The following is a 15257-nucleotide window of genomic DNA, read 5'->3' as shown; positions in this document are numbered from 1 at the left end:
AGCCATTATTACAGGCTGGGAACGGAGGAACATCTGCTTCAGTCTTGACTGTTCCTAACTAGCCATGTATACCTACTTTTCTCATCTGTATACTGGAATGAGCATCAGCCCTAACTAAGCGGCAGATTTAAAAAGGAATGGCACAGACTACTTCTCAGGCTGTGAACTGGGGACATGAATGTTTTAATTGTCATCCTTGACACTTGATTCCAGTGTTTTCAAACATTTTCCCGGTAAAACAGAGGTCAGATCCTCCTTTGCTCATGCTGCGCTCAGGGGCCCAGACAGCACTGTTCTGGTGGCCAGAGATGACCTGCTTGGGTCAGGCCACCTCAGGCCACACCTGGCTTCACTCCAGGCTGAAGAAACTGGTAAGTTCCAAGCACACCGAGGAACCTCCCCAAGCACGAGAGTCAGGAGCTCTGCCTCACATACGTCATATTTTTTCTATCTAGTCAATATATTTAATAAACCCAATTTTTTAAAAAAAGTAATTGAGTCTCAATCCTCAGAAGCAAATCCTGGAAATATGGAAATATTTGAAGATGCCTCCACAGCAGATAAAAGGAAAGTAGAGGTGTTCAAAAAATAGCAGCTTATGCTAAGATTTTTGATAAAATGAAATCCGCATAATATAAAATTCCCCAATCCATAGTGAGTTAGACCTCTGACAAGGAAGAGAGTCAGACACTGCTTCCATCTATGAATCATGCTAAGAAATAACTACCTCTGCTCGGATGCTGAAAACTCCTTGTGAATATCTAGTTTGGAAGAAATATAAAAGCCCTACTCTCCTCTGATTTCAGAATAAAACTCTTTCTTCCTCCATCCTCTGACTCCCACAAACTTCGGGTGCACACACATGCACGCATGCTCATACACGCGTGCGCAGACATACATACACACACACACACACACACACACACACACAAACACACACAAAATGAACCAAGAAAGGAAGGAAAAGAGATCAGGAATGAGAGAGCCCACTAATGGATTGGCTTAAGTATAGAACAACATCCCATCACTGTTCTAGAAAATAATCAATCGAGCACTTAATTTTAAACATAAAAGTAAGCTGCCAGGAGACTGTTAATAGATAACCAAATAAATTAACAGTTGTAGGTGGGATTTGAAACCAGGTCAGATTTTTCCCCCAAGCTCCAGGCCCTATGCCTACAAAGGGCCTCACCAGCTCGGGCACTTCATCTCACACTGTTTCAAAGTGGGAGATCTCCTTTTAGCCAATATCCCTTCTCAGCGGGCTTGTCACTTCAGGGGATTGTTCTTTGTGCGTCTTCCATAAATTTTATAACACCACTACTTTAAAATATTGATGGGCAACTTGGCCTTGGCCCAGGCCCACAGTGGGTTAGCATGGACATGAAAACCTTCAGGAGGGTAGAAACAGGAAGAACACATTCCCCGCTGCCTTTTCGTAAGGGACAATTGTGTAAGTGCGGTGGTTACCTGAGCTGGAGGCCTGCCCAGCTTTGATGGATGGCTCTGCCCTCTGGGAGCCTGCTGAGAGCTGTTTGGACAGGAGGGCACTCAGGACACACTCAGGCAATGCTGAGGTACCTGTAGACCCGCAAAGGGTAAGTAAAATTCACACATAATCCCCCAAGTTCTTCCAACCTGAAACTCAACTTTTTTAACACTCAGACTCTTCGCAAAGTTATTGATAAGTAAGAACAAATGGCTTTGTCATCTGTCTCTTCTTCCTATGCCCATCAATACATTCTTCCTATAACCCTATCAAAGCAAGTGACCAAAAGTAAATGGTAACAAGGAACAGAAAGAGCAGGACAGGCCGGGTGTGGTGGCTTACACTTGTAATCCGAGCACTTTGGGAAGCTGAGGTGGGAGGATCTCTTGAGCCCAGGAGTTTGAGTCCAGCCTGGGCAACACAGGGAGACACTATCTCTACAGACACACACACACAGAATTAGCTGGCCATGGTGGTGCACCTATAGTCCCAGCTATGGTTTGGATTTATGTCCCTACCCAAATCTCGTGTAGAATTGGAGGAGAGGCCTTGTGGAAGGTAATTGGTTAATGGGGGCAGATTTAACCTTGGTGTTCTCATGGTAGTGAGTCCTCACAAGATCTGATGCTTTAAAAGCATGTGGCACTTCCCCCCTCGTTCTCTCTCTCTCCTGCCGCCATGTGAAGAAGGTCTCTGCTTCTCCTTGGCCTTCTGCCATGACTGTAAGTTTTCTGAGGTCTCCCAGTCATGCTTCCTGTTAAGCCTGCAGAAACTGCAAGTCAATTAAACCTCTTTTCTTCATAAATTACCCAGTCTCAGGTAGTTCTTTATAGCAGTGTGAGAACAGACTTATACACCCAGCTACTTGGGAAGCTGAGGCAGAAGGATCACTTGAGCCCAGGAGGTCAAGGCTGCAGAGAGCCAGGATTATGCCACTGCATTCCAGCCTGAGTGACAGAGCAAGACCCTGTCTCAAAAAACAGAAACAAAACAGGACAAGAGAACTGATCCCCTAGATTCCTGCCGTCACACTCTCTTCATAATACCCCCAGAAAAAAACTGTAACACCACTAAGAACAATACAGCAAAAGTATGCTAACCAAATTAATACAAGTTCATAATCACCACCATTTATTGGGCCTTTAACACACATACATACACTCATGCACACACACATATCTCAGGCACTGCACTGTACTAAACACATTACATATGTGCTCTCATTTCATCCTTTAAAAAAAATCTGCAAGAATATCCTTTGATTCAGACAACCCACTTCCAATAACTTTTCCTATGGATATGATCAAGGATATGCCTGAAGATTTTGTCTATAAGGATATTTGTCAAAACCATTGTTTAGTAATATGTCATGACAAATAAGACATATCCATGAGATGTTAAGTGAGCAATACGGAGTATAGAAGAAACATATGAGTATTTTTATAATTTGAAAGTATGCATAAAATATGTGGGGTTAGTTTCATCGAAGTGTCATAATAGGTAATTTCCCCTTTTTATGTATCTTACTTTCTACATTTTAAAATACCTTTTAGTAAGAAAAATATATTTTAAAATTATGACCTAGGTACCATGTCCAAATAGTCATTGATGTTAATGAATAATAGTCCATTACAGATACAAAGCCCTTTCTAGTCTACACTCTGGTTTTACACGTTGTTTCAGATTATTCTCACACCATCTTTTCGGGTGGGCAGAGCGGATGTCTTATAATGCTAAAGATTTTTAAACATACAAAACATAATTAAAAGGCTGGGTGCAGTGACTCATACCTGTAATCCAGCACTTTGGGAGACAGCCAGGAGTTCAAGACCAGCCTGGGTAATAGAGAGAGACCCCATCTCTATAAAAAATAAAATAAAATAAAAATTACCCTGGTGTGGTGGCATGGACCTGTAGTTCCAGCAACTCAGGAAACAAGCAGGGGGAGCCCAAGAGTTCGAGGCTGCAGTGAATTATCATGGCACCACTGCACTCCATCCTGGGACCCACAGGCAGGCACATTCAGGCCTCTCTGAAGAGAGGCTGCCCTTGGCTGTGGTCCACAGGGTGTCTACTCCAGGCTCCCAATGTCCATTGTCGCGGTGCTCCAACTGCCGTGAAAATAATCTGCCTTATCACTCCTTGGACTCCCCATGCTCCCATTACTTATTAGGTTCTGTAGGATTCCGCTCTGTTTAGGACAGGAAGGGAGCAAGGTGGGGGAACAATCCAGAGTACATAGTGAGTGAGATCTCTGACAAGGAATAGAGTCAGCAATGTGCAGCCACTGGCTCGTGCTGGCTCAGGAAAGCCAATCTTTAACAACTCTTCCCAACTCTATGATCAGTAATATCATGTTGGTAGCCTGGAGCCAGCAGCAATGGTAGTATTTACACCATGGAAATCAGCAAATGCTACGAATCAGGGTTCTGTTTTCTCCCAGAGAGCCTGTGATTAAACATTGATCAGCACACCACTGGATGCAGTCTCAGAAAGAAAAATTCATACATTCAAATGAAGGTCAATCCCTCCAAACCCCTGCTTTAATTAAGCAGGACTACAGCTGCACAGACTAAGCAGGCCGTTAATGTTGTTTTAAAATAACATATTATTCAGAAAACTGTTTATGTATTTACAAACCTTGCCAATCTACCCACTCTCCATCCCTCCTTGAGGTCACTTAAGTTTGTTTCCTTTTGCTGTGTTTCCCCCAGAGTCAAAGAAAGCCCACCTAGTACACTTCTTTTGTTTCTAAACTTGATGGACCCAAACAGTGGTTGAAACAGACAGCCAAGCTCTGAGCATGGACAGAAGAATGTCCTGCTCACCACGGCGGTACCTACGTCTGTGTCAGACAACCCAGTCTTGCCCCGAAGTCAGACTTCCCTGAGCTGAAAGCCTTGATAACATGTTTGCCCCCTGTCCTCTGGTTTCTCAGTCGTTGGGCCGCCTTCACTGGTGCTTCATGAACAGTCTCTACGCTGTACTTGAGGACGACTCAGCTGGGAGTGAAACATGATCAGGAGATAATTTGGCCCAGATGGCTCTAATGCAGGCAGGAGCATTTGGCTGTGCATATCCTCAGTCTAGGGAAACCCATTTAAGTTTTTTTGAGAAGGGAATGTAACCAAGCAGCCACATACCCTCAAAATGCTACCTCATGTTTTACAGCTGCAATGAGATGTCTGATCATGCTCCTGGAGAGACATTCGGCTCTTAGGAAGGTAAAGCCAGGCTACCCTTTGCTGCTGGATGCCACCATGGCTCGGCTCGGTACTTGGCCTTTGGGGGATTCAGAAGGGATCGGGCATAAAACCTGGAAGATATTCCTAGGTCCTGAGGATCAAGGGATTGCAGCAAAGGATAACACCGCAACTGGAAACAGGAGAAAGCATCGCAGAAACAGAGTGAACCAGGAGTTCAGAAGAGGCCCAGGGAGAGGCTTGGGGGACACAAAAAGGTGAAGTGGCTGCTTAGAGTAGCTGTCTTTATTTGCATCAAGCTGTGAGGCATAGGAAGGGGTGAGAATTCACTATTTGACACAGTTTTTCTTTTCTGTCATGCAATTGACAGGAGAAAGATACAAATAAAAGAAGCTGCTTGTCTGCGGAGTGTAGCTTGGGGAAAAGATTGCTTTGCTTCAGGAAAAAACAGGACCGTGCAACCCAAGGCTCTAGAGTATGATGGGGACACGTTGGTGAGAGGGTCTCACCAGTGTTAGTGAAAAGGTGGGCTGCCTTCAGGGGCCAGCTGGAGCTCTACGGCTCTGCACACAGTGTTCCATCTCATTCTCTCCAGTGTAGTCATGGATGCTGTAAGGTGTAGCCTTCCCAGAGACCACTTGGTTCCCCACTGCCAAATCTTGAGAATGAGCAATTCATGCTCCCCTGAAGTGGGTGCTTCCCCACTGCTGCGTTGGTCTTCCCCCGTGACAAGTTTCCAGGGCTGGATGAGATGACAAGTAAAAAGTGGACTTTTCAGACAGACCTATGTCATCGGAAAGATTTTGTCCCTTTTAGCCCTCTGGCTGGAACTTGGATTGGGAATCACTTTCCATGGATTCTGTTAGTACTACAGGCCCATGGGTTTTTGGTGAAGACAAATGGAATCTTACTAAAAAGACTTATGCCCCTAGTCACTGTGGCATAAGTAACTTTTGTTCCAAATAGGCAGTGATTATAGAAAGAGCTCCCTCTCTATATCATGAATGTGGAGAACAATACAAGTATGCAATCCATAGATATCATTTCCATCATCCCAGAAAAGTTCCCTTTTAGGCAGCAGTGTGCTGGTAAATGGTGACTAACCAGCAATCTGAAAAACAATCTATGCATATATGTATGTGTGAGAGTACGTTTACTATAAATTTTACTTATCTAAAAGATGTGGAACACCCAATTTACAAATAATAATAAAATACACAATACGCCTTCCTATAACTTCCATATAGCCAATTCATCCTCAGAGAATGCTTTTGTTGATTTTTACCAAGCTCTTGTATCTGCAACCAACCTGTGGTTGCAATTGATCAACAAGCATAGTTCACACATATTGACGTTTTGTTTACATTAATGAGCAATGCAAATATGAAACAACTTCTTTGTATGCCAATACTTCACTTGGATAAATTGAATAATAGTTTTCAGATAATGGAAGACTATTCAAGTGTTCAAGTGTTTGTGAATATCACAATGTAATGGTTGCAGAAACAATTATGTATTGCGTTATTAACGTTTTTCCCATCACTTTCCTAAGTCTAAATAATCAACAACAAAAAATAGGGTGAAATAATTAGAAAGCAATGAATTTTGAATGTTACCTTTGTTTTTAACATAACTTAATTTGAAAGTTATTATTTTAATGATTGTTAACTTGAAATTTTAACAATGGGTTCACAAGTCAACATGTCATGTGCCTGTGCAATCAATTCCATGCCATATGTACACTTTTTTAAAATAAGGAAAAGGTAAGAATACAGAATACAGAATACTCCATGGATTCTCGAGGTTAAATCTATTTTTTCTTAACATGACAGGAAAGTAAAGCTTTGACCCGCAGGGGAGACTGGAGAGGGGAAGTTGGCCTGTCTGTTCCCATTTCAGGAGCAGGCTAAGAGTGTGTTTCTGGAAACAAAACTGTCAGAGTGAAGGCTCACAAGAAATCAGAAACAGGACCCAGATCTCTGCCCAAGGGCTTCTAACAAAGGCTCAAAGCAGGCTTTTTTCCAAAAATGTTTTTAATTCCAACATCCATCTTAATGGCCTACTGTAGCCTAATTTAGCCAATAGCTGTTACTCTAAAAATGGAAGCTAATGATTCCAGCTAAAAACAATGAAGCCGGTACTATCACAGCATGTTGTAAGAAACTGATTATCACAGGGTGCATTTTTCACTGCCTTTTTCCTGAAGAAAGGCTTAATACGAGTCCCACATCAAAAGCAAAAGCATTTCTTTCTCTCATGGGACCCCAGGATATTAGGAATGTGTTCTCTAGAGGCAACTACCTCCCAGAACTACTGTTTGGCAAGAGGCATCACACGCATGGAGCAATGGTCTGGCTGAAGGGCACCACCTGCTATTGCTCATCATGTTCGCGCCATTCAACAAATGTTAGCAGCATCAGTTTACTTCTTTGAAGCACCCGCAGGTACCCACCACTTGGCTCAATGCTATATAGCTCTACACACTTTATATTTTGCAAAATACGTGCATATGGAAAAGAAGCACAACATTTAAGGCAAAGATCAGATAACAGTCATATTGCACAAGTGTCTAGCTGGATAAAATTGGCAAAAAAAAAAAAATAGAAGGTTTGTAAAATGATCAAACGTTTAGATATGCAGGATAAATATGTTCTGGGCATCTAACATACATAATGAATACAGTTAATAATACGTTCAAGTACTGTGGACGGTTGTCCTTCTATATCGGTGGGGATTGGTTCCAGGATTCCCCACAGATACCAAAAGTTATCCACGCTCAGGTCTCCATTTTGCTATTAACAACTGAGAAGCTGAATAATCTTAATTTAGGGCATTCATTTCCGAGTGAGCTCGGAATTTTCTTATTCCAGCTTGTGACATCTCAATGAATTTCCCATTTCCACCTAACGTTGGGAGCCACGTTCCTGGACCACCTTCAGGATTCTGGCAGAAGGGGTTTCAGGTGAGGTGAGAAGGTTACGAGGCGAACTGGAGGTTCCTGGCTGATGCACCTGCGCCTTCACGCGCCCCCGTGTGCACACACAGACCTTCGCTTTCTTACAGCTGCCAGCTTTAAATTCTGCCTTCCCGCTGTGGTTGTGCAAGGTGGTCCTTTGCCGCATCGAGAGGAGCTCATACGGCAGAGCCCCTAGGAAAGCAGGTGCCCTCGATCACCTACACTCTGAGCAGGGGCAGGTCTTGCTGCTCACTCCACTTGGGGTATGGTTGCAGCCTACTCTCTCACCCTTTGTGGGTAATGATAATACACTTTGGATAAACACAATGGCATCAGATTGAGCAAAGGATCTCTTTTACATGCCTTAAGTTAGGGTTTCTTGAATTAAATACCCAAGTTATGAGAAAGATTAGCCCACCTCTTGCATCAGCGTGAGCTGGAGGTGAGACATGGAGTCAAAGATTATTCTGTAACTTTAATGAGTAGGCCGGGGGCGGTGGCTCACACCTGTAATCCCAACACTTTGGGAGGCCAAGGCGGGCGGATCACGAGGTCAGGAGCTAGAGACCAACCTGACCAAGATGGTGAAACCCCATCTCTACTAAAAATACAAAAATTAGCCGGGTGTGGTGGCGGGCGCCTGTAATCCCAGCTACTCAGGAGGCTGAGGCAGAATGATCCTTTGAACCCGGGAGGTGGGGCTTACAGTGACCCGAGATCACACTGCACTCCAGCCTGGGCAACAGAGCAAGACTCATCTTAAAAAAAAAAAAAAAAAAAATTTAAGGAGTGCCCTGCCAGGTTTGAGACTTGCACAGGGGAGTGCAGTAGTGCATGGGGCCTGTAGCCCCTGTATTTTGGCCAATTTCACCCATTGGGAATGGGAACATTTACCAATGTCTGGACTCCCATTGTATCTTGGAAGTAACTAACTTACTTTTAATTTTACAGGCTCACAGGCAGAAGGGACTTGACTTGTCTCAGATGGGACTTTGAACTTGGACTTTTGGGTTAATGCTGGAATGAGTTAAGACTCTAGGGCACTCTTGGGAAGGCATGATTGGTTTTCCACTGTTTTTTTTTTTTTTTTTTTTTTGAGACGGAGTCTCCCGCTGTTGCCCAGGCTGGAGTGCAGTGGCGCGATCTCGGCTCACTGCAAGCTCCGCCTCCCGGGTTCCCGCCATTCTCCTGCCTCAGCCTCCTGAGTAGCTGGGACTACAGGCGCCCGCCACCGCGCCCGGCTAATTTTTGTATTTTTTTTTAGTAGAGACGGGGTTTCACTGTGGTCTCGATCTCCTGACCTTGTGATCCGCCCGCCTCGGCCTCCCAAAGTGCTGGGATTACAGGCTTGAGCCACCGCGCCCGGCCGGCATGATTGGTTTTGAAATGTAAAAAGGATATAAGATTTGGGAGTGGCCAGGGTGGAATGATATGGTTTGGCTCTGTGTCCCCACCCAAATCTCATCTCAAATTGTAATCCCCATAATCCCCACGTGTTGAGGGAGGGACCTGGTGGAAGGAGATGGAAACATGGAGACAGTTCCCCCCATGCTGTTCATGTGAGTTCTCACAAGATCTGATAGTTTTATAAGGGGCTCTTCCCCGCTTGCTTAAGCTCTCACCTGCTGCCATGTAAGACATCTGCTTCCCCTTCTGCCATGACTGTAAATTTCCTGAGGCTTCCTCAGACATGCCGAACTGAGTCGATTAAACCTCTTTCCTTTATAAATGACCCAGTCTCCAGTATTTCTTTTTTTTTTTTTTTTTTTTTTAATTTTGGGACAGGGTCTTCCTCTGTCACCCAGGCTGGAGTGCAGTGGTGCAATCACACCTCACTGCAACCTCAAACTGCTGGGCTCAAGCAATCCTACCAACTCAGCCTCCCAAGTAGCTGGAACTACGGGCATGTGCCACTACACCCAGTTAATTTTTACTTTATTTTTTGTAGAGTCAGGGTCTGGTCTTGAACTCTTGGGATCAAGCAATCCTCCAACCTCAGCCTCCCAAAGTATTGGGATTACACATGTAAGGCACTGCACCCAGCCTCACATTTAAAGGGCTTTTAATAATGAGTTCAGGGCCAGGTGCAGAGGCTCATCCTTGTAATCCCAGCACTTTGGGAGACTGAGGCAGGAGAATCCCTTGAGCCCAGGAGTTCAAGACCAGCCTGGACAACATGGCAAAACCCCATCTCTACAAACAATATAAAAACGTAGCCCGGCGTGGTGGTGCACTCCTATAGTCCCAGCTACTTGGGAGGCTGAGGTGGGAGGATCACTTGAACCCAGGAGGTGGAGGTGGCAGTGAGATGAGATTGCACCACTGCACTCCAGCATGGGTGACATACCAAGACTCCATCTTAAAACAAACAAACAAACAAAAAAACCACACAGACACACAATGAGTTCATTTCTCCTGATATGAAGCAAATTTTGAGTGCAAAAATTTATTTTGATTTTTAAAAAAGTAGTTCAAGAATGCATATTCTTTAGAAAAGCACTGTACATGCAGGGACCTGGGCTTTGTCATCACCCTGGCAAGCTAAACTGCCTTATCAACACTGTCCTTGCAAAAGTTTCTGTAGAAGTTGATTCATCAATTAAAAGCCCGATCTGTACATATACAGCTTGAAGAAACTGCCAGTAGTTCCCTGCTAATTACCAGGGCAAACATTTGTATTTCAAAGTTGACCAACAGGATGACAATTCTCAAAGCTCTAAAAAGATTTTGTCCTACCAAACGCTAGCCTAGTGTATGACCATTACCCATCCATGGTTAGTAACAATCAAAGGCAACACTTCTTACAATAACAAATGCCATGAGCAGCGATCTCAATAAATCCCTCTTTGCCTGTCGCTATAAAAGCTGGTCTGGTCCCAACTCAGCATCAAAGACATTAGTTCAGACAGCACAGCACTATCAATTCAGGTTTCCTTAGCAAATAATTGCTTCAGATATACTCGCAAGGGCTCCTGAATTGGAGTTTTCTGCATCATCTCCATAAAAATATTTTTTCACGTCTATTTTTTCATTGAAGAATTGAAGCAGACCCTTGGGAAGTTTCCTTAAGGAGAGAGAGTGGCTCCAAAAATAACCTTCCTTCCAGCACCACACCACTAACCCAGAGAATTCACCTCATGGTGGGATGGTCACTCAAAGTCTACTGTGAACCTAATCCCCAAAAAGGCTAGAGGAAAATCCTAAACAATTACCTATGCCTTGTATCTTTCTCTAGAAACACAGTCTACTAATAGAAAAGCCAATTTGAAATTTTAAAAACGTAGACGCTACTCAAGAGGGCTGTCATCAATGTGGGAAAACTATTAACTCAAGTGGATGGCATGCTTCTTTTCCTGCATTAAAAAAGCTCCTCACATTGAATAATTTTGATTTAGATCAGTTTTGATTTAACAGACAGCATGAATCAAACTTAGTTAAAACCTTAATGATGTTGTAATATTTATTAACACAGCCAATTCTCAATATAGAAGATTTATGAATCTCCTAATACTTCCAGTTTATAAACTGGCTTTAAAAAAATGCTCTTTTGGCCGGGCGCGGTGGCTCACGCCTGTAATCCCAGCACTTTGGGAGGCCGAGGCGGGCGGATCACAAGGTCAGGAGATCGAGACCACGGTGAAACCCCGTCTCTACTAAAAATACAAAAAATTAGCCGGGCGCGGTTGTGGGCGCCTGTAGTCCCAGCTACTCGGGAGGCTGAGGCAGGAGAATGGCGTGAACCCGGGAGGCGGAGCTTGCAGTGAGCCGAGATCGCGCCACTGCACTCCAGCCTGGGCGACAGAGCGAGACTCCGTCTCAAAAAAAAAAAATAAAATAAAAAATAAAAAAAAATAAAAATGCTCTTTTGAAGAACAAAGTTTCAGGGTTTGGAGGAAAGAGAAAGTGATCTTTACAAATTCTTCATGGAACCACCAGGGATCTTTTAATCCATTTAAATACAAATATAGATCAGATTCTGATCTGATATTATTTCTATACTTTTAGAAACACTTTTCACTCACAAATCCAAGGTGACAATGGCATTAAAAATATCTACAGGAAAGGACTAGCATGAAATACAATATTATGATAATAGTTATTTCATTAAAGTGGTTACTTTTCTGTACTCTTCACGTGTCCCATTGTATGGCTATAAATTTTTATAATAAAAAATTGTAAATTAAGAAAGAATTCAAGTGAAGTACTGTTGACCTTATAAAATAATTCTGAAAACAAATGTATAGAAAGAAGGCATTCAACTAAGAGAAGATGCTGGATGGAAAGGCTTGCAAGGTCCCGGGAGGAGCTCCAGGGTGAAGCTCATCGTTAGCCTTTCCAGCAGCACTGTCCTTGGAGACCAGAAGCAGTGGGAGCCCCTTCCCTGTGGCACCACAGACTCCCACCAAGGCACGTATCATGAACACTGTACTGGCACACGTTTATTAGCCTTGGGTGTATGGGGAATCTCAGAGCACTTCTGAAATCTGTACTTGATTCCTTTTTACACTGAGGAAAGTGAGATTAATACACAAATACCAAGATGACCAATGAATGGTAGCCTCGCTGGCAACAGCAGCCATTGCAGGTAACCAAATTGCCTCCATAGCACTCTGTAACCCATGGGCTTAGGGAAAGATTAAGTAACATTTCTTTTTCAAATTCACTTCAAATACTCAACTATGTTCATTTAAAAAACAGCAACTATATGCACAAGACTAAACAGATCTCATTCACACTGCCAGCCCACAGAGGGGACTCTCTGTACCCTTTCAGGAGGCTTTTGGGCAAGAAAGCCAAAATCTCTATTTAAAATAGGTGTGTCTAATAAGATACATTTTTAACTCATTTATTAAAGGTCCTAGTGGACATTCCAAACTAGTAACATACCTAGAGAGAGAAAATACAAATGCTTACTGTATAGTTATACAAAAATAGAAATCCATCAATAGAGTCCAATCCTCAAGAAATCACACAATTTGTACCCAAAGGCTGTATATATATCAAGGAATGATGACTTCCTTCCTTGATCTCTAATAACATCCTCTCCACATCGGAGGTATCTGGAGGTTGGGCATTTGCCTAATGCCACAGGGTCCACCAGTGGGGTCACAGCTGCTGGCTGGTGAAGAAGGATTTAGTCTCCCTGCAGACAGGATTGACACAGAGCGGACAGCTCAGGGTCAGCTGCTTGGAACACAGCTCGTTTGACTGGATGTGCGAATGCACCAAGTCGGCCAGGGCCTGGAAGACAGACAAGAGGCAAAGAGGCATGAGAAGCACAGGGTCTGCTCGTCTGCCATGCCCCCTCCTCCAGCTGCCCAGGTCAGCACTCTGGCTTGGGGTTTCTTTTCATCCGAGTGGTGAGCCCTTTGAACCAAATTCTACAGCATCTTCCTTTCCTGAGAATCCTCAGCTTAGAGAAAGTTAAAACAGAGATTTCAGGAAATGAAAACCTCTTACCCCACCCACTAGGCCTTTTCTCTGGAAAGCAGGTTTTAAATCAGACATAGTTATAGGTGGGTAGAAATCAGAAAATTGGGGCTATCTGAAGGAAAAAAGACTGAGCAGATAAGGAATTCGATTTTATTTTTGTAATTAATTGGAACTCCAAATGTTCTAATATGTGAGAAAAACCAATATTCTGCAAGAGTTTCTCAGAGGATTACTCTCTGGTATGTTCTACTAAAACGGTTGTAACACTGTAGATACCTTAGAGAACAATGGATTTCCATTAAGAGACTCAGCTCTTCTGATGTTTTCAACTCCACACTGAATCAAATGAGAAAAGGGAGGAAAAACACAGACATACTTTATTTTTCTTTTTTTTTTTCAAAGAAACTGCTACAAAAAAATAAATACACACAGACACACACACACAATTCAAAGTCTGACTTCAACTGTTCACAGACTGCTCATTAATGAAAAACAGTCACGGGGTGGGGCTGTATGTTGATTCTGTTATCATAAATTATTCCTCAATTCTTATGTCCTTCCCCTTCCCGTTACCTTCCTACAGGTGGTTTGTTTGCAAATCCTTTTTGTGGTTACACTTGATGAAATTCTCAAGCAATTTTAATCTGTTTGCCATTCTTTTTTTATTCTCTTTTACTAGTGCATAATTTTACAGACTCTAAGTAGAATGTTGCTTTAAATATAGTTTCATACTTGTTTTGATCCCAAGTGCCAAAATGAAGTAAATTAACTTATTGACTATAAAATGTATATTGGACCTACACTGGATCCAATTCAGAGTTGGGTTTAAATATATATATATATACACACACACACACACACACACATATATACACACACACACACATATATATATACACACATACACACACACACACACACACATATATATATTTTTTGAGATGGAGTCTTGCTCTGTCACCCAGGCTGGAGTGCAGTGGCGCGATCTTGGCTCACTGCAACCTCTGACTCCCGGGTTCAACGGAGTCCTTTCTCAGCCTCTTGAGTAGCTGAGATTACAGGCACCCACTACCATGCCTGGCTAATTTTTGTATTTTTGGTAGAGGCAGCGTTTCACCATGTTGGCCAGGCTGGTCTTGAACTCCTGACCTCAAATGATCCACCCGCCTCAGCCTCCCAAAGGGCTGGGATTACACGTGTGAGCTACCAAGTCTGGCCTGAAATATATTCTTATGGAGAAAAATCTAAAGGAAAACAATGGGAGGATTGTTTCAGTACCATCCCTACTCCTGGCTCCAAAAATAGCCACTGCCTAATAACTGAAAACAATCTAATCATGATTTACTCAGGTAGTTAGGATTCTTCTCTCTCCCTTTTCTTCTGATAGCTTTTCAGTTACTTGATATTTTTTATTTATCTATTTATTTATTTATTTATTTATTGAGAGGGAGTTTCGGTCTGTTGCCCAGGCTGGAGTGCAGTAGTGCAATCTCAGCTCATTGCAACCTCCACCTTCCGGATTCAAGTGATTTTCCTGCCTCAGCCTCCCGAGTAGCTGGGATTACAGGCACGTACCATCACGCTTGGCTAAGTTTTGTATTTTAGTACAGATGGGGTTTCGCCATGTTGGTCAGGCTTGTCTCAAACTCCTGACCTCAGGTGATCCACCTGCTTCAGCTTCCCAAAGTGCTCGGATTACAGGTGTGAACCACCACACCTGGCCTCAGTTACTTGATCTTTTAGATTAGCATTAACATCAGGAGACTGGCATGGGAAAAACATTGAGATTCAGCAAACACATGGATCTCAACTGAAGAGGCTATATTCTCAAACTTCATATAAAAGTCAGTTACAACAGAATAACCAGTGTTGGTGAAGGGCATTCTCCAACAATGTTGATGGGAGAGTCGTCAGCGATACACTAACTAGAAAAATATATATCCACACTGAAATTCCGTGTGTACCTGTAGTCCCAGCCACTTAGGAAGCTGAGGAGAGGATCACCTGAGCCCGGGATTTTGAGGCTGCAGGGAGCTATGACTGTGCCACTGCACTGCAGCCTGGTTGAGAGAGCCAGATTTCATCTCTAAGCAAATGTATAAAATCATAACAAATTTAAAATAAAAAATTGTTTTCCAAATATATTGGTATAAACTCTATTTTCACTGAAGTTTTA

General features: G+C 43.0%; 1 protein-coding gene across 13 annotated transcripts in view; it reads right to left on the bottom strand.

Annotated features, from left to right (window-relative positions):
* Nucleotides 1-15257, bottom strand: part of FECH (ferrochelatase) — a 73313-nt gene that overhangs the window by 24421 nt on the left and 33635 nt on the right. For 7 of the 13 annotated variants that reach the window (XR_010582829.2, XR_010582831.2, XR_010582832.2 and 4 more), the window contains exon 10: nt 3280-3350. Coding sequence is in view for 6 of the 13 variants with exons in the window: in XM_074022466.1 (XP_073878567.1) it covers nt 12755-12889; nt 13358-13417 (195 nt within the window). In the remaining 7 variants the exon portion in view is untranslated. Of the gene's footprint in view, nt 1-3279; nt 3351-11568; nt 12890-13357; nt 13418-15257 lie in introns of those variants that run through there. The other 6 variants (XM_074022466.1, XM_005586603.5, XM_074022465.1 and 3 more) reach the window with 2 other exon arrangements.

The sequence above is a fragment of the Macaca fascicularis genome, chromosome 18, assembly GCF_037993035.2.
Source record: "Macaca fascicularis isolate 582-1 chromosome 18, T2T-MFA8v1.1".
Classification (NCBI taxonomy): Eukaryota; Metazoa; Chordata; class Mammalia; order Primates; family Cercopithecidae; genus Macaca; species Macaca fascicularis.
The sequence above is the reverse complement of the archived record's forward strand: the minus strand, read 5'-3'. Positions and strand labels throughout refer to the sequence as shown.